Source organism: Macrosteles quadrilineatus, unplaced genomic scaffold (genome assembly GCF_028750875.1).
Source record: "Macrosteles quadrilineatus isolate MER2022 unplaced genomic scaffold, UCM_ALF_1.0 Scaffold_11__1_contigs__length_5352618, whole genome shotgun sequence".
NCBI lineage: Eukaryota > Metazoa > Arthropoda > Insecta > Hemiptera > Cicadellidae > Macrosteles > Macrosteles quadrilineatus.
In genome coordinates, this window is record NW_026542604.1 from 693,511 (window position 1) to 719,652 (window position 26,142).

Consider the following 26,142-nt stretch of genomic DNA (forward strand, 5'->3'; position numbering starts at 1 on the left):
GGTTTTTTCAAAACTACTTCACTTTTTACCTCCTGATAATTAGACAAGCAATAAGCTACACAGCTGTAAAGGCGTTTAGAAAAATGTAGACAGGTCTTTCTTTCTTTAGTTATGGTCAGGGAATTTGAGTTTTGAAGTTCTCATTAAAGTATAGGCTAACACCAGAGTTTCTTACCTTGCCTTGCATACTGAGAACGTGGAAGTTTTCTCTCTCTAACCTCACTATGACACCGACATTTTGGACACTACAAACATGGAAAACCAAGCAATTAATCAGCATTATGAACTAAAGTAAAGTTGTAACAATCGGCTCACTTACATTTTTATATTACTTGACACAAGGTGTTTGTAGTTTAGTATCAACTTTCTGTATTAACAAGATGAAAATTGATAAGAACTAATTGAACTAAATTGAATAAACTAGATTGATTACATTTGCTTATTATAAATTTATCAGTTGTTGACTTTAGTAGGATTAAAAGAATTTGTAATTAAAAATGTAACAATTTACAAAATAATAAATTCAACATTGACCCAAGTTTTTGAAACAAAATGGAAGTTGAATTGAACAATTGACACAGTGTAGTTATGTGAATTAGGCCTATTGATTTGTCGCGCCACTCATCCTACACTCATCTCCATTCATACTTGGCTTAAAATACCTACTTTGTATGGTCGCCATTTCAACGAAAAGTATAATAAAGTAAAGTAAAGTCACAAGAGTCCTTGGAGGCTAACGACCATCTTGGATAATTTAAAACAGCTGCTGAAGAGTTATTACCATCTCAAAATTTGTTTCAGACACCAAAGTGATTGCAATTTAACCCCTTCGCTTAAAGCGACGGCGATTCGCCGTCGTGCTCCCGCGAGCCATTGTGTGAAGCGACGGCGAATCGCCGTCCGCCATTAAAACCAATATTTGCCGAGTTAGTTCCCAAAAAATCCAACAGATCGCATATGCTTCTTGTTCTGCAAGCTTCAGGCTTTCATTTGGTTGTATTTTCGTCGTCCACGGCCTGCCCAATCGGCAAAAACAATCAATTGAAAATTACGATTTACCAGCTGACGTTGGGAACGTTGTCTTGGCAGCTGTCTGCCTTGTTTGTTTATGTTTACATCGTCATTTCACAACAGTATTTATATTATGTTGAATTCTATTTTTCGTTTGCAAATAGTTGTTTTATAAAATAAATAAGATGAGTAACTTTTTATTTGTTGATGAGTGTGGAAGGGAATTGGACGAAAGTGAAATTGCTAAACTAATTGAATGTGACAGTGACTCAGACAGTGATTGTTATTTATTGGAAGAAAGGCTTGAGAGTGATGATGAATTATTAGAAATAAACAATGAACACGTAAGTGAAGCATGCAATAGTATAAGTATTGCTGACTGTGAACCTCAAGATTTAGCTGATAATGGTGTGACAGAGCATGCTAGCCCTAGGCCTGTTATAAATAGTGATTGTTTGCATGACCTGCATGTTAGGCCTAAGCCTGTAAATAATGATTGTTTGCATGACCAGCCCTCCTGTAGTTATGCCCGACCTATGTCCCCTCAAAATGTGCCTTATAGGCCTAGTCCTGTGTCCTATGAACAGCAAAGTTCTGATGATGAAAACCCTGTTGGATTTATGGAAAAAATTTACCGAGGTAGGGTAATTGCACCTGCACTATCTCCTACACCCAGTGAGGAGGCTGAGGCTGATGACCCTAGTTTTATTGAAACCATTCCTTGTCAAGTACCTGAGTATGGTAGAGGTGCAACTATTGGTAGATCAAGGGGAAGAGGAAGTAAACGAGGTAGGCCTAAAGGAAAAAATCCTAGTTTAGTGCTACCTAAGCCTACTAAACGGTCTAAGGGCCAACCTAAAACAGCTAAGAAAAAGAAAAAACAAGGTTGGAAATGGACCAACACCATAGAAGACAATAGTATTTTCAAAATACCTTTTACAGGCTGTCCTGGTGTCAGGGCAAGCTTAGCAAGAAATTTAGGTCCTTCTCCATCTGAAGTTGAAGTATTCAACGCGTTTGTCGAGGATGATTTTTGGCAACATGTTTCTACAGAAACGAACAAATACGCCGTAGAGACAATTGAAAAAAATAATGCAAGTGGTAAAGATAAACAGTTACTCTCTGAATGGTTTGAAACAACTCCTGATGAAATGGCATGTTTTTACAGTCTATGTGTTTTGATGTCACTTGTGAAGAAAAGGACCATTCAATCGTATTGGGCCCCTACTGCTACTACTGAGACTCCGTTTTTTCGAAAAGTTATGCCTTTTCGTAGGTTTTTGCTCTTATCAACAATGTTCCACATTTGTGATAATAAAAATAAGCCTCAGAATGACAAACTGTGGAAACTGAGGTATGTCATTGACTACATGAATCAAAAGTTTTCACGGTTATATTTGGCCGATGAAAACATTGCAGTAGATGAAAGCTTGATGAAATTTCGTGGGAGGTTGGGGTATGTGCAATTCAACCCCAAGAAAAGAGCCAGGTTTGGAATCAAATTTTACAAATGTTGTGAGTCAAGCAGTGGATACTGTACAAAATTTAAAATTTACACCGGTGCTGAAGTGAAACAAGGCGAAACAGTGGAAGAAGGGGGTGGAGACACTGCTGAGGATGATAAACTTTTGGTGAGCGAGGCCATAGTCATTGAAATGGTCAAGGAATGTTCCGGTAATGGTCATACCCTCACAATTGACAACTGGTATTCCTCACCTCTCCTCTACTATAGATTGAAACATATTGGTTTCAATGTGATCGGCACGGTGAACTCTTGGAGGACAAATATGCCTGACAGCTTCAAAAGTGGAAAACTTGATGTCGGTGAGTATGAAGTTGCGTTTAGCCACGACATGATGGCCCTTAGATGGCAGGACAAGAAAGAAGTGTGTGTCTTGTCTACTTTCCACAGTAAGGGAGACAAAAAAACAACTGGAAAGAGAGACAGAGTCAGCGGTGAGGTGATTACCAAGCCTGAACCCATCCTCTATTACAACAGCTCGATGGGCGGTATCGACCGAGAAGACCAACAGCTCGCTTCTTTTCCTACAATGAGGAGATATGCTAAAGGGTATAAGAAGATTTTTTTTTACATTTTGGACATAGCTCTCTTCAACTCTTATGTTGTTTTTAAAAAAATCACCCAGAAGAAGATAGGATTTGCTGAATTCAAAAGTAAATTTACGGAGCAAGTGTTCCAGACCAGACAACTACCGGCCTACAAACGAAGAGGGCGGCCATCAACATCTGAAACCCCTCTACGGCTTCAAGCAGCTTCTTGGGGTCATTTCCCAAGACAAATCCCACCTAATGAAGTAAAGCAAAACCCATCAAGACGCTGTAAAGTTTGTAGTGCACAAGGGAAGCGTAGTGACAGTCGGTGGGAGTGCGAAATGTGCCTTGTTGCGCTTCACCTACCCGAATGTTTCAAGACATATCATACTAAGTTGAACTTTGCTTGATATCTTTTTGAGTCTACAACATGTCAATCAGTATTTTAAGGCAGAACAGTAAGATATTTTTAACTTTTATAGTCAAAAATTTTTAAAAAGGCAAAAATAAAAAAAATTAAAATTTTTTTTTTTTGTATTATATGGTATAAAAAAATAATAAAAATACTTGTAACCAAAAAAATGTTTGTATTTTTTAATCTAAATTCAATTCTGATTAGAAAAATAACAGTATTTGATATACAAATACAAAATTCTGAGTGCAGGTAAAAATATTGTAAATTGTGTAAAATTACACAGAAATAATTCATTTTTTTGGCCCGGTTAGGTGTAAAAATAAGTTTAAGCGAAGGGGTTAAATATCTAGTGAACTGTGAGATTATAAATTTTCTTTGGTAGTTCTTTAATTGCTTTACAAGTTAGAACGTCTAGGATCCAAGGATTCTTCAAAGAAAACTTATTTTAAATAAACTATACCATCTTTAGTGTCAGATCAGTTAGCAAAGTCTAAGGCAGAAAATATAATTTTAGACTGTAGTGATAGGCTCATTCAACTATGTTCTTTTGAATAAAAATATGCCACATCTGGTTCATATCAATGGGATGCCTACTTCAGTATCCAAAGAAGTCAATGGTACAAAATGGCAACTCACTCTAGCTGCACCAGGTCGCCCCACTGGAACTGTCCCAGGCTGTCCACGCCAGTAGCCATGTCCGAGCACAGCTGCAAGTCTCGTGGCAACACTTCCAGCTCGTGCATGGTCAAATCAGAGAACAACACCACTCTGTTCTCCTCCACTCGCACTATCAGCCCGGTCTCCCCCTCATATCTCCCGGCCAGCACCTTCACGTGGTCCCCGGTACGGAATAGCTTCCTCAACTCCGACGCCTGGAACTCCAGAGGCTCGTGCAGGTCCTCGTGCTTTGGCAGGATCATGATCAGGTGACCGTCGATGGACAGGATTTTACCCTGCAGGTTCATCAACTCTCCCTGGCACACCTCGACGTTATCGCCAGCGCTGAACGAGTGGCCTGGTCCGTCGTCTTTCCCACCCGTGGGCAACTCTATGTCAATACCTTCTGGAGCCTCCTCGAACTTCTCCAGCTCTGAGAGTGTTGGCTTTACACCTGCAAAAGTGAATAGTTGCATTGACTGTTGATACTGGTCTGATTAGGTTTACTTTGACACCAACAAATTAGAGTGAAGAAGGGCCAGAGAGGTGTGAAATGAGTAAAGGACTTCCTGCAGGAGTGTTCAATGTCTTGATGATTTTGGTTTTTATAAATGGTCCTTGCTAAAGAAACAGCCAAGTCAGTAACTAAGATGTTAAAGATGTTGCTAAAGTTCTAACAGTGTGTATGCGTCGTAGAAGTTTAATGGATTAAATGATAAGAGATTAGATGACCAAAATATGCTGAATATCTTTCTTACAATAATTGGCAACTAGCAACTTTTGTATCAAAAGGCAAGAAATTTAAAAGCAAATTTGTTGACTAAAGGCTAGAATTATGCTATACTATACTTATAAAAGTTGGCTCAAAAGAACTGCTGGTCATTTTAATCTCTGTATCGTCAATATTTTAAATTCCATTATAGGTAAGAAAGAAACAAGTATTTGACTGAATGCTAAATCACTATAACATCATAATTTTAGTAGATAGGGTAGTAACATTAGTAGGTAGTATAGAGTCATTAAAACTTGAAAATAAATGTTATATGGTTTTTCGGGGAAAGAGCACTTGGCTTTGAAACATTGAAGAGAAAGGAACAACTTGTCGAAGAAAAGAGTTCCAGGCAGATGACAACACAAAAAACTTAGCAACAACAATTGTTGTGAACTCTTAGTGTTGAACTCTCAACTCTCAATGAGTGAACTCTCAATTGTCTGGAACACTTTTCTTTGGCTAGTTAGTTGTGAATGTTTTGCAATCTTACCATCGGCTATGATGGCACTCATGGTGAAGTTCTTGTATAGGAAGCCCTTGCGGTTGTAGCGGTTGCCCTCAAAGATGAGGAAATCTCCGTCACTCGTCACTTCCCCTCCGATAGCTCTGATAGCCTCTGGGTCAAATGGTTTGGCTGGCGGACGCCTTTTCTTCTTCCTCTTATTAGCCTCACTCTCCGTCTACAATATTTAAACCCGTACAATTGTGTGCTTTTGCAAATAAAAAAGAAAACTAGGGTACAACACAAACATTAGATGCAAAGACAACAGTTGTTAATGTACACTGTTTTTTTTTCACCATGGATTTAAAAAGACTCGCAAGATTTGTAATCTTTGAGTCTGGGATTTTTTTTTCATTTTTGTCAAAAAATATACAACAACGACAACTGACGTGTACTACTACTAAATTTTACAGACAAAGAGTCTTACATCTTCAGCCTGTACTGTTTTTTTGTGACTGACCAAAAATAAATTAACATCCGATGTTTCTACAGTTAGTTGTGTGGATCATGCCTACGGCAAAAACATTGCTTTACCTGGTTGTTGCGCAGAGCACCTCGAGGCCTGGTGTAGTCAACCCTGGGCAGCAGCTTGAGATGGACCTGGTTCTGAGCGAGGTCTACGTAGTCCACTTGGGCGATGTCATCCTTGTACAGACCTGATGACAAGAGAGACTAACCCTGTAGTCCTTATTCAATCAATAGTATAATGATATTTACATTTTATATACAATTTGGTGTAGTTGTTAGGTCTACTCTTAATATTTGCCTTTGCTGTGAAGTAAGAACAAACATCTACATTTTTTATTACAGCATGGATAGCTGAGCCTTTTTAGACAATTTCCGATGTCGGGAATAAGCTATTACTGTAGGTTTCATTGAAAGACCTAAACCTGGGACCGCTTTAATTTTTTGTTTTGATTTCCCCAGAGGCAAAAAACCCCATCCGTTCAAATGTGTGACCCGTTAGCATGAAAACTCAAGTAAAAATCATCTGAGATTATTGTGTTCACTTTAAACCCGAGAACAGAAGTGCCTACCACGTTTGAGTCGGACCCATTGCTTGGGTCTCAGTCCAGTCTGCACCTTGACCACTCGTAGTACATCAGTCATTTCCTTGATGGGCACCATCTACACAACAAACAACATTAGCAATGAATCACATACAGCAAAAACGTTACTTTTCACCACTTAATACTGCCTGCAAAGAGAGTTTAATATTCCATAATAGCCTCCTCCATTTGCACTTGACTCTTGAAAATCCAACACTGTTGGAATACTTGGTAAAACGTCATATTAACTAAAATAATACTTAATTCAAACCAATAAGTTGATGAACAATATAATCTATAAAGTCTTATTATGTACACCATGACTATTGAGCAAGGTTATTGATGAAAAATTTCTAAGATTTAGGTAGGTAAATCTCTCGTAAAGCTGTATTTCATGAGTCTAGATATGATAAGGTATAAATACATGTCTTAAATTTAATAATTTCTACCTGTTTTGCATCAATTAAGTGCTTTAAAGTCATAAAAAGTAAATTTGACAAAAATCAAACAAAACGCACTGTACTTATTCCAACCAATAATCACTAAAGAGTCAACACTCTTTTATTGATTTTAAAATGATTTAGTCAAAAGCCTTAACTTGAACAACAAACTCAATAGTCTAAATCACCTGTTGTTTCCAGATGCCCATGCGCAAGTTTCCTACATTCTCTATGGCCTGTTTGACATGGGGTTGCTTGTAAGACTCTATGTAGATGTATCCCTTGACACCCTCAGGTGCCACCACACTCTTGATCTGCAGTGGATCCTCCGTGTTCTGGTAGGTGATGAACTTCCGCATCAGCAACAGCGCTGTGTTCTTCTCCTCTCCGATACGGCATCGGACCATCCACAGATTTGGATCTCTGGAAAGTTATTGGGATTTTAGCATTAGCCTACATGAAGATTCCAAAATGTTGGTAATTAGTTTAGCAAACCTAACTGAGAACATTAGAGACCAAGAGCTACAAGATACACAATAAAATATCACATTTGAGCTCCTTTTAAAAAGTAACACCTAAACAGTTTCTTAACGTTTCCTTATAATTAGGGATGGTCAAGTCTCGAAATTTCGGGAAATTTTAAATCTCGTTACACGAGACGAGATTTCTTTTAGGCCGAGATTTTTATCGAGACGAGAATAAAAATAAAAAAATTAAAAACGCCTGCAGAAAGTCAATGCAATACCCGCAATACAGGAGCGTGTTGTAGTTGCGTTTCCTTTGCGAAGGCGTTCTTATTTAATTAATTCTTCAAATGTAAATATTACTTTAATTATTTTAATAACATTTGAGAAGTTTTGTTAAGTAAGAAAAGTCAAAACAAGTAACAATTTTATAAAAATTAATATTTTATTTTATGATTTATTTTATTTTAGGATAAGTTGAACTCTATCCTAACTGATATCACTATGTTTCCTAATCTAAGGCATTTTTAAAAAGTTAGGCGTGATTAATAAAAAAATGTTATGCTGATGTTTTTTAATAAAAGATTGTAAATATTCTTGCCTATTATCATTATTTTTGTATTTAAACAGTCATCTAACAATGTTACAAAATCAGGTAAAAATTCCGAACGTGCATTTCCCGTTGTGTATGAGAAGGGAAATCCAGTCTCGATCTCGTCTCGAAATTTTATGAGAAATAAAAAATCTCGTCTCGTCTCGTCTCGAACTAAAAATCCAATCTCGTCCATCCCTACTTATAATGTAACCAAAATTTTGGTCAAAGTGAACAAATACATCTTGCATTTTCAAGTCATCCATTCAGATGTAAAAAATCAGCTTAACATGTTGGAGCTTTAAGGATCTTTAATTTTGTATCAAAACTAACATTCTATAATTTTTAAATAGCCAAGAGGCTGAACTGAGAGCATTATGATTGGTTTTCTACAGACTATCTTGTAATTCTGATAAATCACAATAGCCAATATTCAGTCTCAAAACAGAGATAAAATATAAATCAGCTAAACTTTAAGGATTTTATTTGGATTCAAAATTAAATTTGTCATCTCACATACAATCTGTTTGTAACAAAATGTCAAGTGAGGTGCTTGCTGTGGTAACTTAAAGATTTTGTTGAAGATTATTGTATTGTGGGCTCTTTCAACCACACATACTAATTTTGTGGAGCCACTCTCCACATATTAATGACATCCTTTTTTTACTAAAAAAGAGGTGATCTGAAGCATTAACGGAGCATTACTCAGCTACACACTGTAAACCTCTTTTCAATAATTTCATGATACCAACCATAGTAAATCTTTATATATTCCAAATTCTAACAAAAACAAAATCAAACTTAGAAATGATTCTCTTTCAGAAAAGACATGCACAACCACTATACGGGTAGGTATAAAATAAATTTATTGCAGCAGAAATTGGCAAAAACCGAACATTCTTATATAAATTAAATTGTATAACGTTTTTTAATAAGCTGCCTGAAGAAGCAAACTTGGTATCTCACAGTATTTTTTTTTTAATAAACTGTATGACTGGATTGTTAAAAATCCTTTTTACAGAATTGATGATTATTTAAGTTGTGAAATAAATAATTGATCAGATTTTGAAGAGTAAGATGAAATAACGCTATTACTGTATTTTCATGTAAGTGGTTATTTAAATTTTAGATATATTGTACAGTTAACACTGAATCGCCTTGTAACTATGTATAACAAATGACGTGTCCTATTTCTTTAAAAAAAAAGATCAATGGAAATAAATATTTTTTATTCTTATACTGTGAAAATATTCTTTTTTGGGAATCCAGTCAGCTTCCAAATTTTTGTTTTAACATTTGACTGACACGGAATTAATAATACATTACCTACCTAATGGAATAAACTAAATAAAATTAATGCAGAACTCATGAATGGCACAGGTTTCAGTTTAGTAAGGTAGTTGAAGCATATTGTATGGTAAAATACCAGACTAGTTAAAAAAAAGTCACAATTGGCAATATAAAACATTACAGTTAACTACAACGAAGTGGATAGGCTGAGTACATAAAAAATAAGCTTACTTAATAAAGTAATTTGCAGTGCAAATGCTCTAACAGGACAGTCAATTTACTAAAATCGGAAAAAGGAACAGTTATAAGTGGTTAAAAGTTGTCTTACGTTACAAGTTGAAAGTCAAGTTAAAAGTTTATTACAAATTGCTAAAAATACTATTTCTGTTATAGGAGTGCCTGGGATTTCCAAAAATACAACCCTCAGTTTATGACACACAGGTATCACAAACTAAACATGTCAAGTTGAAGGTTCCTTACTTGACGCCAGGCAATAGAGTTTGTTGTGTGATTTCATCAGACATATCTTCGCCACCATCTCCAAAATGTCTCGCTGCTTGTGACTCGTCTGCGTACTTCTTGCGTAGGTACTCTTCGATCTCATCTTCTTTCTGGGAACTGCAAAATAAACAAAACTTGTTAAGCATACTGATTGTTCTATGTTTCAACAGTGATAATCTTATCTTATCTTACTAATATTATAAATCTGAAAGTTTGTGTGTGTGTTTGTTGCTCAATCACGCATAAACTACTGGACGGATTGGGCTGAAATTTGGCATGATGATAGCTCACATTCCCGATTAACATTAAAGCATATTCTTATCTCAAAAATCCTTTCAGGCTCCGCCCCAGTGGCTCTGTAGTTCCCCATGTTAACCTTATGATTTTTCATATTTAAAAGGAATTAATGAATCTTAACAGCTGTTTCAATTAAACAAGTTGGTTCTGTTCTATGATGTTCAATAGCATCAAAGTTACAAGGATTACCAACAGAGTGCAGCACTATGTTTTAATTTAAATGACAACAGCTAATTTCCAACCAAAAGGTGAGTGAGCGTAGCGAACGAACTTGAACCTGGAGGCGAGTTAGCATAGCGAACGAGCTAACCTGAAGGCAGGTGAGCGCAGCGAACAAGCTCAAACCTAAAGGTGAGTGAGCGTAGCGAACGAACTTCAACCAGGACGTGAATGAGCCATGCGAATACTTATGAAGTTAAACGGGGCATAGCCCGTGGGTACAGCTAGTATAAAATATACCTAAAATATTACTTTTGACTCATTTTTTTGTGGTTTAGGTTTTTAAGTGGTGTCTGTTCATAACACAAACTTATTTGCTCTAAGTTCTAAACCATTAAGTTCTAAATCATTAATTTGATATTTGCAAGTCGTATTAGGCCTGTATTTAAAATCCAAGGTATCAAAAAAGTTAGCCAAATTCAGAATGAGAGTCATATCATGATGGTAACTGTTCACATCACGGTTCTAAACATTTGAGTCCTGAACTTGAATCTCAATACAAATTATTAAAACAATATGAATATGTAGAATTTACTTTGGCAATCGATTATCATAATTATTTACTTTATTTTGAATCTTTTTATAATCTTTGTTTATTTTAAAACTGTTTATACCATAATCACAGCAACGTCAAGCTTTAAAATTTGGTACCTTCGAGATTCAACATTTGGGCTAAAACACTTTAATAACTTATACTCACTCCCACAAGGTATTTCCTCTTCTACGCCCCTCTATCTCCCGAGCCGTTGGTCCGAGCTCCTCCATCTCATTGGCAACAATGCCGATCTCCTGCGCTCCTTCTTCCCACTCGTCGTCATCTTCAGGCTACAAGTAACAGTCAACAGTTATACTTGAGCATTACAATGTCTCTACTTCTTAAAGTGAGTACCAAGTCACACTAAGTAACATTAAGATTGGAATAGTAAAACATTTTTAGTAAATCCTGGTGGATTTTATTCCAGTATTTTATTCTATTTCATCTAGTGTGTTTTCTACACCGATGTCATTTTTTTTTTAGTTTTGAAAGGGAACAGTCTATATTATGTATAGTTTTAAACGAATATTGTGATAAGTTAATTTTGCAACTCAAAAAGTTAACAAAAGAATGAAAATGTCATTGATAATATAAAGGACCTTATCCAACCACAGTTGCTGGTATGACAACTTAACTAGTTTCAGGTCATTGTATGCAACCAAATCATCATGGTATGTCAACAGATTCTTGAAAATACTGTCAACATCACAATCGTCAAAACTAGTCATGTTGATCAAATGATTAAAATAAATAAAAAGTGATACAACTGGTTAAAACTGTAAAGGCTGGCCAGAACTGTCTTACCACTGTCTAGTCACTGACTAAATAAAACTGACTGAATCATGGAAAATGAATCATGAATTATGAAAATGTTGATCAAACAAAAATTAACTATGATCTATGAACTATGGTTGATGGTGTCAACCACAATTAATTGATTCTAACCACAACATACTTCTACCACTCTTGACACATATCATCGGCCTAAGATTAATTTTACTGTAGCAGATTACATGGAGCAGATTTAAAATATTTATTAGCCTTATTAAGCTGTATAAAAAGACAAAAAAAATTTTGATAGTCAAGGTTAAATTTAACATGCTATATGCTAGAATTGGGGAATTATAGTCCTTGGGGGATAGCAATTCAAAATTTGGAATAATTTCTTGCCAAAACTGTAATGAGGAAAAATTAATTTTAATTGTTACAAAATCAATAACAAAAAACTTACCTCATCGTCGACTTCGGCTTCGTCAATGATAAAACCACCAAATCTGTCATTCTTCTTCTTTTTTTTGTGTGGTCTGTCGTCATCTTCGTCTTCTTCTTCATCATATTCCTATGAGAAAAAGTAGGAAACTTAGACATTTATTTATATATTTTTTATATAAACCATACAGTAGTTATTTTGTTCTCTGAAAATAAATTATATAAAAAAGGCTAAACACATAGTTAAAATATTGACTCTACAAAGGTAGGCTATCCAAAAGATTTTACAATGATAAAAAAAATAAATCACACATGAATTAAATAACAGTTTTATTCCCCTTGTCCAATTAAAAGAAAAGAATGTTGTTAGAAAAAAAGTAAAATATCGTCAAGGTTAGGCTATACTGTATATAGAAAGATGTTAAGACTTTTTAAGTGTGTTTTTATGCCAATGGAATTTTTATTGTTTTGAAAGGGAACGGTCCAAACCCTGGTCTTGTAACTATCTAACGTCAACCTTTTTGTTACATAGCATCATTAATTCATAGCCCAATGACGGATGGAATCTGGGTCTGGGAACGATCTCGCTTGAAACGAACCAGCGAATTTCATATTATTGAAGGCAAGCACTATTTTAACCACTCGGCTACCCAGATAATTTTATAGCAAGATTAAAATAATTGATTATTGTATGGCTGTTAGTTGAGGGGAGTTACTCCAAAAGAAAAGTCTTTCTTGCCTGAGAAACGTAGGCCCCTACCCTTTCTTTTCCAGATAGGTAGGCCAAAAAATTAAGGGTGAGCTCCGCATTACTGGGTTACAGCATTATAATGTGGCTTAATGCCATTTGTTTGGAATTATTTGAATCTAAGCCTCCAGGACAGGAATCCTGAGCTCTTCTGTAATCACTAAACTAGCTATATAAACCCTATTGTAAAATTAAAACTAACATACAAGTAATCACTTGTATGTTAGTTTTAAATCACTTAGCCTAAGAGTAGATTGGTAGTAGATTTTACTTCCTTATTTTATGTTATCACTGCCAAGAACAAAAAAATATAAAATTACAGTATCTTTTACAGGCCAACAGGCTCTTGATGGAGTTGGAGAAAATAGAAACAAATTTTGTTGAATTTAATTTTTAGCAACTAGAAAAGTATAGCTGATTTGTGTGTATTACTTGACAGTTACTTTTTCTCACTTTACTGTTAAAAAATATACTGTAATTATTTTTTGGAGCTTAGCAATGTTAAAATAAAATTAAAGAAATAAAAACGAGTAGGTACCAATCTAGGCTATCCTACGTAACAGGATACATAGTTGAGACTTGTAATTATTCTACAGTTTAACACTTTGAAAATCAATAAATAAATGTATTCGTATTGTATTGTATTTGGTGTATAATAATAATAATAATAATACACCAAATTTTAATCTTACATCCTCCGAGTTGAGATCTTCTCCTTCAGGCTCCTCCTCATCTTCAACCTCACTTCCTGATCCTTTCCTGTAACAAGTTTGTTTCGCGTTAGGGGAAAATGTTGGTAAAACAAGTTATAAAACAATAACTTAATTGTGTTAAGAATAACACAATGTTAACAATAACTGTGGCCTTTACTGAAAACTTTCAGACGAAATTAGGATTCCCCTAAAGACAAAATAAAGACTTCAGTCATTCTAGAAGTCAACGACATACAGAATCTACCAATCATTGTATATTTTGATTAGACCTTAAAAAAAATTGACAAACTTGGAGGATGAAATACCAAGATTAAAACACTTTTACCGTGACTTAGGCTACCATCATATAGATAAATAGTGTAAGCAAAATAGAGATTTTAGATATTTGACCCCATTAGTGTTACGAAGCCACAAATTTTGAAAATACCACCGCTTCAGCAAACCTGCAGTCTAAGCACATTTCCTTTTGCCTGATTTGATTTTCACAAATAACATTAGGTTTATCGAGTAAGTTACCTAGGTCTGCTGCTACTGGCAGGGTAATAAAGTGTGTTTTAGTATAATATTAATAACTAATAAAGTTTGACCACACATCTCAATAACAAGCAAACAATAAGGCCCAGCGCACACAGTATGACTGTTTTACAACTGTCGATGCAAACCAGTTGCGCGTACAACTGTTTTGTGACATCCGCAATGTATTGCAGTGGGGATTTAAAGGGAAATTGCACACGACGCAACTGGTTGTTGGCGAACTCAAAAAACGTTTGAAACCAGTCACATACAACCGAGGGCTCGAGGTTGCAGTTGCGTTGCAAACTTCAGTTGCATGAGACCACGGGGTGTTAAAAAAAGGTGTCTTTGTCATTCTGTAAAAATATTTGAATTTCCTATCTGACTGTGACAGCTCGCTAGCTGCAAACAGCCTAGAACTATCAATCTTGCTCATATAAGGGTGAACCCAATTCTTTATCCAAATTTTTTGCCTAAAAAGTTAAATTTATTCAAGTCGGATCATGCACTTTGCTATAAACTTACTGGTAGGCCTATTTATTTTATTTGTAATAAATAGGCCTAATTTAGTCTTTTATCACTTATTAGTTCAAAAGACTTAAACTAAAGGTTGGACAGGAATTTTCTTTTAAAAAATATTGATATAATGTTTGTAAACAAACTGTACATCAACATAGAATTTCTGTTGGAATACAATAAGACAAAAAGTATTTTTACTTTGGGATTAACACTTTCGCTGCTACGGATGTTCCAGAACGTCAGCTGGGCCACGGCGCCAGGAGCTAGGAACGTTCCAGAACGTCACCATTCATTGTTGTTTAACGTTTCCATGGATCAACCAGCTCGTCACGAGCGTCCTATATTTCTTTGCAGCTCGTGGGGACGTACTTTTTTGACAATAAAAAATATGGTTTTAAACCACCAGGGTCATTTAGAACAGGGCTTTGTCCCACCTCTTTCCTGATAGATAGCAACACTACTTTACTGACTGCAACCTGTGTAGTGCTGCTTTCTATCAGAACCACTTAGTACTATATACAAAGCCAGTTTTATTGCAGAACATTGCCATATAGTAAAACTACTGTTGTTTTTACCGTAATTCAGTGTATCAGCGGCAATGTTACGCAGCAGCGAGCATTAGTTCAGCTCCTGGTGCCGTCCCGGCATCTAGCGGTCAGCAGCGAACGTGTTAAGAAGTTTTGATATATACATTAGGACGTTTTGCACTAATGACTAAACAATTAGCCTGCAGAGCAAAACAATAATAATCCTCTTTTTTAAGAGCTAGAATTTGAAAGAAGATTTTACATAGGCCCTACAAAAAATTGAAATTCATCTTGCTTTAGTACCTTTTTTCTGGATCTTCTTATGGCTTGACCCGTATTTAACTTAAGTTTATGTGTCTTGTAATAGGCCTAGAACAGTTTTTTAAATCTTTGAACTTAGGGCCTAGACCAATGATTTCATAAGGTCTACTAAAGTTATAGGTGAATTAAAGACATACCGCCATTAGGTTAGACATAAATTTCTAATAAAATGAACAATTTTGAAAACAAAATTTCCAAATACAAAAACAACTAAAAATGATGCAATTATTGGCGTTTGTTTAAAGTTTCCCCCTAGGAAAAGAAGAAGCAATTATTAACCAACAATTTGCAGTGTACTTCAGCCAACTAAAGGGAAAAAAATTAAGTTAGTAGCTTACCTCTCAGCTTCTTCGGCCTCAGATCCACTAGGGCTTCTACTGCGACTTCGGGACCTGCTACGTGATCGGCTAACACTCCTGCTGCGGCTGCGACTTCGACTAGGACTCACACTACGACTGCGTGCCTCCGGTTCAGAGTCACTACCTCGACCACTGCCTCGTACACTACCTCGGGGACTACCGGGCTCACTGGCCTGAGGACTGCCTGGCTCACTTCCTCTTGGACTCCCCGGTTCACTACCCTGGTAACTTCCGCTACCAGCTTCGCTGCCTGCCTCACTGTCATAATCCTCTGCATCTGACATGTTTCCTAAACATTTATAGTCATTAAATTAGATTTATAGAGACAAACACAGGCCTAGTTGACTAGCCTAAGATGATGACTTAAATTTCAGTTCTACGCCAATTAATTGTTTAAATTCACAAATATTAAATAGGGGCAAAATTACTGATAAGAGTTAAAACTAGGTCCAGCTCTCTAAAAACTAACAAAACTTTAATTGTTATTCAAGCCTAAGTGTAAGTGATGTAGGCCTAAATTGATTAGACAAGTGATGTTTGAGCTACCTTGGTAGGCTTAAGAATAGTAGAAACCATTAAAGCCTAATTTGATGGATGAAACTTAGTACTTATAACTGAATTGTAAAGCATGGCACTTAACTTACAAGAAATACTAGGCCTACCCTAAAATCAATGATGGGGTAAGACCGATAGGATGAGTCATTTGGTTGTGAACTCAATTTTAGGCTACATCCAACCAAGTGGTTTATTTGAAATGATTCATCGTATAAATGTCTCTTGTAATATGTTAGTTTGTAACTACAGTATTTATTTTGCTTGTTCATGTTTACTGTACATATTATAGTAATGAGCCAGAATATATCAATCAATGTAATTTGAAATCATATCTAAGGTACAGTTTCATAACTGGGCTATGTTAATATTGATTAAAACTAGCCTATCGATTTGATTAGGCCTAGTAAACCTTCATGCAATTTTTTCACTATCAGCAAGTTTGGTTAGTTAGGTTAGGTGAAAATTATTGCGACTAGGGTGACCAAGAGTAACATAGTAATTTATATATCATTAGAAACTAGATTTTTACCTGTAAACAATGGTGCAAAGATTTGTCTGCTGTCACAAAAACTGAATAAACTACGATCGTTTGAATTTTATTACTGTTATGCCTTTTGTCTGCTGGTCTCTGTCGCCGTGAATTGACTAACACAAACATAAACGATTGAAAGGATCGTCTAGGGAAGAAAAAAAACCAAGCTGACAAACATTAACATTTGACCTCAACTATACAAAATGTTCTTTTTGTAATTTGTTGCAATAAATTCTTGATTAAGTTTATACAAAGAGGACTTAAAGATGTAGAGGAATTTGTAAATTCAACTGAATGTTGATTATGAACTACCGGTACTTCAGTTCTTATTTAGAAATGTGAGGTAGGTAGGTTGGGTGTTAAAACAGATTAGTCACTATATTACTAAGTGTTTTGAAGTTAGGTTAGATTAGGAAGGTAAAGTTTAGGTTATAATGAATCGAGTTGTTGATTTATGTTATCTCCAGACTGTTTTGCTAAAAACACTATGTGTTTTTAATTTTAGTTTACTTAAATTAACATAAGTTATTTAAATACCTGTCTAAGTGTGGGTTGTGAGGGTTTACTTTAAAATGGCATAGGCTAACTTAAGTTTATAATCAATCAATATATGTGACTTGGACTACTAACTTTGATTTTACAGTCTAAACATTGAATTGCAGATTCAACGTTCCTAATACAACATTTAAATTAAATTAAAACGATCGTAGTTTATTCAGTTTTTATGACAGCAGAAAAACTTTTGCACCATTGTTTTCTGGTAAAAATCTATAGGTCGGCCACTTAGAAAACGACCTGCGCGAAATTCTTAGCGCATGTAGGGGAGGTAACGGCGAGGGAGGGTATGTTCCCCCTCTCCGCCAATGGCCGTTTTCACACTGCACGACACGACACCGGAATGACACCGACACGGCGCCGCCCCGGTGTCGTGGGAGTTGGAATCCTGTGTTACCAAATGGAACTTCTTACATAATGACATAATAACATTTCATGACGCTCAAATATTGATGCGATTTAGGTTAGGCTATAGCCTACAATATTTTTTGCAGGACCTATTTTTCTCAAGTTATGAAGAACGTAATTGTTTACATTTTAATCAGCTGTAGGCCTATAACTTAATAATTGCTGTTAATATGCGGTAGGGCGGCAGCCGAGTGGGGGAAGAGCCATAGTCTGTCTCACTCCCACCGGCTCGGTATCTCTCTCTCGCACCAATGCTACGAGGAGGACGCTTTCTAACTGGCCGACCTATAGTTTCTAATGATATAAATTACTATGGTACTCTTGGTCACCCTAACTTAGTCACAATTAGTTAATTACTGGTTAATGAAAGTTTCATTTTATAATAAGTTTAATATTTTGAAATATCGAGTAAGCCTATTAATCAATATTTTCAATTCGATAGCTTCAATGGTCAGAGCACTTTAGTTTACGTCCTACATTTGTATTATATATAGGCTACATTATAGGCCTACATTAACTAGGCTACCAGCTGATTATAAAATGAAACTGTTCTAAACTAAACCTACCATTAACCAAACTATGTGAGTAAATGTAGGACGTAAACTAAAGTGCAGCCGTTTCAATCGATATTAGCATAGTTAAGAAACTGTAAGCTTACCGGTACCCCATATCTATTTTAAGTCTTTTTGTAAAAATTATAATATTGGACCTAAGTAACTTACGTCCTATCCTATCCTTGTTATTCATAGGCTACCGGTACTTGATTAAACCATCTTGCTTTTATGTAAATATTATAATAATGGCCGTTTGACCTAGAAATAAATAAATACATTAAGTAGACTAACACAGAGGATACACGTTCAGTGACCTGACGTGAATTAGGCGTCCAGCAGTGACGGTACCAGGTTGCAGGGGCCTCGGAACGCCATTACCACAACGATACAATGCACAGCCATCGGTGTTCGTGGTGTAGTGGATAGAGTGCTCGGCTTATAAGCAAGAGGTCCCTAGTTCGAATCCCATCAGTAACTTTAACTTTTTATCAAAGATTTTGCTTTGAATGCCATTTCTTCTTTATAATTTTATTTTATGAACGGAATTTAACCTTCATTCGATTTTTTCATTATCAGCAAGTTTGGTTGGTTAGGTTAGGTTAGGCCTATGACAGTAAGTTAACTGCCGGACACCTGACCCACATCCGGTTACCGGATGCATATCCTCAGCGAATAGGCTAAATAAATAAACCCCTCCTAAGTTAAGTAGCCTAGTGATATGATTTTCAACACATCCTATATCTTATAGCCTACCCCCGATTAGCTAAAGCTAATTACTAGCCTATTATTAGGGACAGGTTTAAATTAGCTATGTTTAATAAATATCCAAATACATCTAGGCCTAGGCTAATTTACATTAACTTATCCTGAGACGATAAAAGGGGATTAGCTTTTAGTTGAGATAGGCTACAGTCAATGCTAGGCCTATAGCCTAAGTGAAACTGTTCTGAAAACATCAATACTACCCAGGCCTAACTTACCTTATGTTGTTTTTTCTTAGAAACACTGATAAAATAACAGAGAAGTTTTCAGTGATCTACAGCACTGATTGTCTGACACATTTACCGAAACCCGAAACGAAACATAACCAAGACTATTTATTAAGCTTTATATGATGACAAGAACAGACGAATGAAAAACCAACCAAACCGGGCGATATTTTCAGCTTTTTGGTATAGTAAAAATTATTATAACTTTTATCTCCCTCCCATCCAAGTCCCTCCAACTTCACTTAATCGTTAATCACTAATCAATCAGTAACCACTAATCGAAATCGAATCGACGAATCGACTCGTAAAAAGTTAAGTTAAAATAACCTAAACCAAAAACCAAACCTAACCCTAACCAAGTAGAAGTAACCATCAAATCAAAACGTAGACAAACTTTTTGTACAGACGATATAGCATTAAGTAAAATGAAATTGTTTTAGATGCAGCCATTGATTATAATATGATAACACGTACAAAACTGACAAAATTTGTTGGCCTTGGTAACCCTAGCCTGGTAAGTGGTGTTTTATCGTGCGGCAGCTTATGATGCGAGTAATGTACAATACTTTACATCATACTACACAGGAAAATTATTATAATATCTGTATATTTCAGAAAATAAAATAGGCCGTTGCAATTAGCTGTTTAGATAATATTCAGAGAGGCATTGGCTGATAAGTTGAATACAGATTCTTCATAAAAGTTGAAAGTTGACGTAGTGTTGGGACAGTAATGACTTGTATTTTTGATACAGAATCTTCTTTTGAATTACTAAACGTCTAAGATGTTTTGAAAACCATTGAGGAAGCAACTGTAAACTTTTCTCATGGGCGTGTACTGTTTGATTACAGAGATTTCAGGTAATTGCAGAAATTTTTTAACTCGTCTTCATTCTTCAATGCTCTGGTGATCGGCTAAATCAGGATAGTTGAGTTGGAGCAGACTATCAAAAACAGCACTCTTGTCGCAGTTCGCAGTGACGGAAATCATGGAAGTATCTGGGACTGGGGCCTTGAGAAATTGGGGGGTCAGTGACCCTGAAAGAGAAAGTCAAAGCAGGGTGTGGTGTGTCTTGCTGCAATATCTCCTCTGCAGTCCTCATCTTGAGACCTTCATCAGACGAGAAAATTAAATCAAGGCAAGCAAACCCCTCTGCGATTTATAACTGTGTTGACTTGTGTGAGTCCATGGGATGAAAAGGTGTCCCTGATGTGTAGCACGAAGAAGGGGTTAATATCAAATACAGTACAGTACTTTGGGTCGGTCCAGTTGGTATCTGGCAAGTTGAAATCACCCATTATAAAAGTTGAAGTTGGATTCCTGATTAAAATCATAGGCCCAAATCTCGTCAAAAGACGTCACACAGTGTGGAGTAGATGAAAGCGGGCTGGCCTTTGTTACTTGTGGCACGGTCCTGTCATATTTGAAGGTAGTATAATCCGCGAGTCCGAGGTCACTGTCATTTATATCAGATGTTAAATTGGTTACAGTGATATATATAATGTCGTTGGGACATAGTGCCACAGTTCTTGTGAAAAGTTAAGCTTGCCCCTGAGACCGTTGTGTTGACATTTTAGCAATAGCATGCTAACTAACTTGGTTGCCATAATTGGAAACTAATCGTTTTAGCGAATTTCCCATATAGGGAATAAGCTATTTAGTACTCATGGTAAGGCCTGGACCTGGGACCGATTTAATTTTGAGGTCCCTAGAGGCCAAAAACACCATCCGTTAAAACTCATATATATATATATATATATCCGTTTGCGCGATAACTCGAGCAAAAATGATCCGATTTTGATGAATGGCATACAGCTAATGGCAACTAAAAGGGACCTACAGTTTATAGTGGAATCCGAACCACATTTTTGCCTTGGTATATACGAATTTGTCTAATTATCGAGATAGTACTAGTACTGCGGATAGTCGTAGTACTCACTCGTGCAGACGTTAATCCACACCAGGGAGTATCGCATACAAAGTGCATGCCTATAAATATCCACATTTCGTGACCTCCTAGTAGCTGAAGCTGGATTACAGGACGACATGACATATAAGTATAAGCAAAGATTATGAGTCTTTCTCGTTTCAACATCAGTGGTAGACGACTCAGGAAGGTTATATATCATCTTATATCATGTAACTGGTCGCTTTGATTTTGGCTGGTCACTAAGCAAAAGCTGTATTCATTGGCAAAAGTGTGGTCTTGGATTTATAAAAAATGGATCACAAATAAATGTTTTGGTTGATTTCTTAATACTCATTGCCAACTTAATACATATGCTTGTAGTCAAATTTGCGTACTATTTTTTCCTTTCACCTTAGACTGTGTAGTATGAACAGTTACGACAGCTGACTCTACTCATGGTTTGGACGTTTGGTATTGGTTTGACTTGACACAAAAACTATTTTCCATTCTCAATTAATTCGGTTTTCGTTTCATGGCATACATTTCCAATTTTGTAGGTAGGCGTATTGAATAAGTGGTAATTAATAAAACAATGAAATATTTATAATATAATATAATTTCTTAAATGCGTTGAAGATTAAAACTGCAACTTTTGTGATTGTTAATTCAGAAACTTTGTTATTTGTGTTAAGGTAAACAGTGGCTGTTACATTTTGTTTGTGAAAATAAACTGTTGACAGTGCCAGGAGTATTTGGAGGATCATGTCTAAGGTTAGTTAGTTTAAACTAAAATTATTATCGTACGTTGATGATAAGTTCATTGTCAGTAAAGCTTTTTTTCAATATCTCAACAATTCACTGATTGTTGAAGGACAAATTGGTCTCCTAACTTAAGTTAGGCCTACTTAAGCCTAAGTTATTACCTACCTATATTTCTTATCCCTTCCCTTAGAACTAGGCATCTTCTGAAATATGTTTCATGTCTACATTATCTACAATTCTGAAGAATACTAGGCTCAGCTAGAGGCTATTATGATTGAATTACTACTGTAGGTCTACCTATTTTATTTTCACAGAGGACAGAGGTCTATGAGCAAAATTGCCTGACAACCTACCCTTACAATAATAATAGGCCTAGGCCTAAGACTAATTAATAGGCCTCCCTCATAGGTCATGTTGTAGGCCTACAAAGTTAAACCCACAAGTAGGTAGGCCTAAGATATTTTGATAGGCCTAGGGCAGCTATTTGGCCGGGTAAATTTTAGACATAAAGGAATTTTCCAAAAAACCTGACCGCCCAAAAATGTTATTTAACCCTAGATCTGGCGCTGGTCGATTATCGACCACTAAAACGCCACTAAAGTCCTCAGTGGCGCTGAAATTCCGCAAAATTCAAGAAACTTTTCAACAACATAACTTTTTTGCAAAAAGGTTTTTTTCCCGTTTTTCTGGGAAAACGGTGCTTTTCTGCAAAAAATTAGGCTAGCCTACTATCATTTTTTAAATCAGTGCTAAAAAACTAAGATTTAATAAAATATATTTTTAGAGTGTTGACTGGAGGTCGACATATACCCGGATGGTAAATTGCTTTATGAGATGCTCACACAACTCATGCTGTCAAGATATTTTTCAGGTTTGATCAAGTTAGTGTAAAACATTTGATGTAGGGCCTATAGACTATAGACTAAACTTAAGTAGGCCTAACTTATTGGTGACAAAATGGCACCAATTTTGGTTTCCATACCCTCACAGGTAGGGAATAACAGACAAATTACGATATTTTCAAAAGTTTTCTTTGCTTAGAAAAGATGTCCATATAAGTGCACTTAACATTGTTTTTATTTCAAATAGGCTAGCTATAAGTTTAGCCTATTATTATAATTTTCAGAATTCAGAAGTTAACTTACATTTCCAATAAGAATAGGCCTAGTAGGTAAAAAGAGTTATTGGAGGTAAAACATATGTGCCGATATTCTGAAATGATGGGTCAGGGAAGGTCAGGGAAAGTTTTTAAAAAAGGCCGCAAGTCAGGGAACATTTTTAAAAATAAAGTTAAGTCAGGGAAATTTATCAAAAATTTGTAGATCGTGTTAATTATTATAAGAATAAGCTATTGTTAAAACGTGATATTGACTGCAGAGATTAGGCCTACCTACCAAGTTCTGAAAAATATGTTGGTGTCTATGTAATTTTTATCACAAATTTTTGAGTTTTATTTTTAGCTGTAGGCCTAAGTATAAGCAAACCTGCAAACTATAAACCAATTTCCATTTGCTGGATTTGATTTGCACTTAAATCCGTTTAAATAGGTAGCATTAGGTTTAACAAGTAGGCCTTCCTACCTAGATTTGCTGCTACAGGGAAGGTGCCTAATAAAGTTTGTTTAAATAGTAAAATATTAATAGTTTAGTATAAACAAATTAAATTTTTGCCAAGTTTGCTCAAATAAATCCACAAATACTGTAAGCAAACTATGACACAGTTTATTTTCTATCTAATTAACATAGGAATTTTAAATTTAGGCTATAAAATTGTTTAAAGTTTTTTCTGTAACCAATAATTGTAGCCTACAAATAAAAAAAAAAAAAAAAAAAAAAAAAAAAAAAACACTTCAATAAACTAAATTAGGCCTACCGTACTTTTTCCTTAAGCTCTTCAAAATGGTTCCGAGAGAATTTTTGGGAAATTTTATGTTTTCAGAGTCAAAAATAAAATAAACTAAACATCATGCTGGTTCATTATTTAGGCACTCGTTTGAATAAACTTAAAATTAAATTTTTTTACCAAACATAATGGAAATTGGAAGATTTTTGCTCGAGTTATCGTTCTAGCTAACGAGCACAAATATATATATATATGAATTTTAACGGATGGTGTATTTCGTTTCTGGGGACATTTAAACAAAAAAGTAAATCGGTCCGGGTCCAGGTTCTACCATGAAACCTACGGCAATAGCTTATTTCCTATAAGGGAAACTACCTAGGCTATAAAGGAGGCAGGTGGCGTAAGGTCGGCTATGGGGATGGTGGTGGCTATATTAAATAATAAAGAATTTTTCATACCCACGATAAATACTTAAATCTAAATATTTAAGAAATCTCACAGTAGGCCTACCTACAATTTGCCGTGCCACAAATACAATATACAATAGCCTATACAATATACAATATACAATATGCAATATACAATACACAATATACAATATACAAATCAGCCACTTCAAAGGCCGCGGCCTGGAGTAAAAGGCGGCCGTGCCTATGGTCTGCGTGTACTGTTAACCAATTGACAGCCAGTGAAAGGGTAATATTAATAATATTAATATACAATAATGTAATATTAATATATACATACCTTGGTCCGTACCAATAATGACCGCTGCGTCGCATAGATGTGGTGATAGGTAGCGAACGATAAAAACTAACAATGCTAGCTTAAGTCAAGATATTGGTCATAGGGTGGTTCATAGAACCTTGTGTAATCTTGTGCCTACCATATACAAAATAGTACAGTCCAATTACAGTTCCACAAACTCTACGTAGTTTAGACCGGAAGGGTATTAGGATAAGTTTATGAAATACCGGGGATTGAAATGAAACATATATTTTATGTTCATTTATGTTTTTACGCCGCAGACAAATAGATACTAAATTTACAACACTATAACATTAAAATACAATAAATTTAACTTGTAGAAGAAAATAAATGCCTTGCTTTAAAAACATGTTATGAAGCTGACTAACAGACATACTGGTTAGGCCTAGCACTCTGCTCATCCTGTGTACGTGACTCTTGTGTCCTGGTTTTAATATCCCCAATTAGCGGTAGATACAGTAAAGACAATGTACCGAACATGTTAACCGACCATGTTAAAAGCTTTGTGGTTTGCTAAAAGGTGGTCGTTCTAAAAGTTAGTCAACATTTCCAAAACCCTTTAAAGAAGGTGAGAATGATATAGCTCCATCTGAGTGTCTGAGATTTCCTGAGCTTTTGTAGAACTCTGAAACTTCAATTAAATTAAAATTTTAATTAATCAGTTAAAACCGAGGAACAGCTCTCATATCAATTGTTCAATTTTATCGCTCCTTCTGAGCGGGGAAGAAATTTTAGTGTGGCTGGTACTAGGGGTAGGTCCAGCCTGTTTTGTGAATACAGTTTTACTAGCCGACCCTTCTTCTCAAATCCCACTCATTGAGGTACACAACATAGCCTACAGTTAATTCTGGGTAGTAATTGCATTGTTGATTTAAGTATGGATTCTTAGGCCTACTTCATGAATATATGTGGGTCTAAATTTTAGATAATTACTCTTTTCAAAATATAATGTTATTAATTATTTACTTTTTTATAGGGTTACAGAACGTATTTGAACACTATGTTTGAAGCAACTTAATAATATGGCCACAAATGATTTTTGTTTTGATGGCTTGTTTTTACAAAGAAGTAGTTTTCACTTAAAAAGCGCACCCTTGACAAAGCCACAAAAACTGATTGTGTAAAAACAGGGTCTGGCACGTGTAATCCTTCCTTCGTTAGTGTCTGTTCATGTGCCTTTTTAAAGTCATGGCAAAGGTAACTTTAAAGAAATTCCTTCTTAGTCAGTTTGAAAGGATTCAGACTATTGCGTAGTATGACAGTTTCATTGGAGTCAGCCAACTTCGCTTTGATAGTGTAGGTGCCCAAGTGAGCTACAACTAATCTTGGATCATGCTTAAGTTTCTCATCAACATGATGATAGTTCTTTTTAGCATGGGTGTATGAGGTGCAGTAACGGACCCAAAGGCTTATGAGTTTAAAAAAACTACAATGGATACAGCAGAGGGTTCTAAGTCCCTTAGTAAGGAACCGAATCAAAACTGATATAAACCGTTTCCTGTCAGTAATAGATTCAATACAACATTCATTGATACCTGTAGTAAAGAAGTTACAGAATTTCGT

At 35.7% G+C, this 26,142-nt stretch overlaps 2 protein-coding genes across 6 annotated transcripts in view; one reads left to right on the forward strand and one right to left on the reverse strand.

Moving 5' to 3' along the window:
* LOC129004786 (transcription elongation factor SPT5-like) overlaps positions 1-19,507 on the reverse strand; it is a 28,827-nt gene extending 9,320 nt beyond the window's left edge. The window contains exons 1-12 of the mRNA XM_054433422.1: positions 19,290-19,507; positions 15,685-15,994; positions 13,446-13,512; positions 12,028-12,135; positions 10,962-11,086; positions 9,725-9,862; positions 7,087-7,321; positions 6,447-6,537; positions 5,944-6,065; positions 5,398-5,587; positions 4,115-4,589; positions 176-245 (exon numbers count right to left, since the gene is read on the reverse strand). Coding sequence (XP_054289397.1) covers positions 176-245; positions 4,115-4,589; positions 5,398-5,587; positions 5,944-6,065; positions 6,447-6,537; positions 7,087-7,321; positions 9,725-9,862; positions 10,962-11,086; positions 12,028-12,135; positions 13,446-13,512; positions 15,685-15,989 — 1,926 coding nt within the window. The 5' untranslated portion in view covers positions 15,990-15,994; positions 19,290-19,507. The remainder of the gene's footprint in view (positions 1-175; positions 246-4,114; positions 4,590-5,397; positions 5,588-5,943; positions 6,066-6,446; positions 6,538-7,086; positions 7,322-9,724; positions 9,863-10,961; positions 11,087-12,027; positions 12,136-13,445; positions 13,513-15,684; positions 15,995-19,289) is intronic.
* Positions 19,508-21,711: 2,204 nt separating this feature from the next.
* The window catches only part of LOC129004738 (USP6 N-terminal-like protein), a 53,040-nt gene continuing 48,609 nt past the window's right edge, over positions 21,712-26,142 (forward strand). For all 5 annotated transcript variants that reach the window (XM_054433335.1, XM_054433337.1, XM_054433338.1 and 2 more), the window contains exon 1: positions 21,712-21,978. The gene's annotated coding sequence lies outside the window, so the exon portion shown is untranslated. The remainder of the gene's footprint in view (positions 21,979-26,142) is intronic.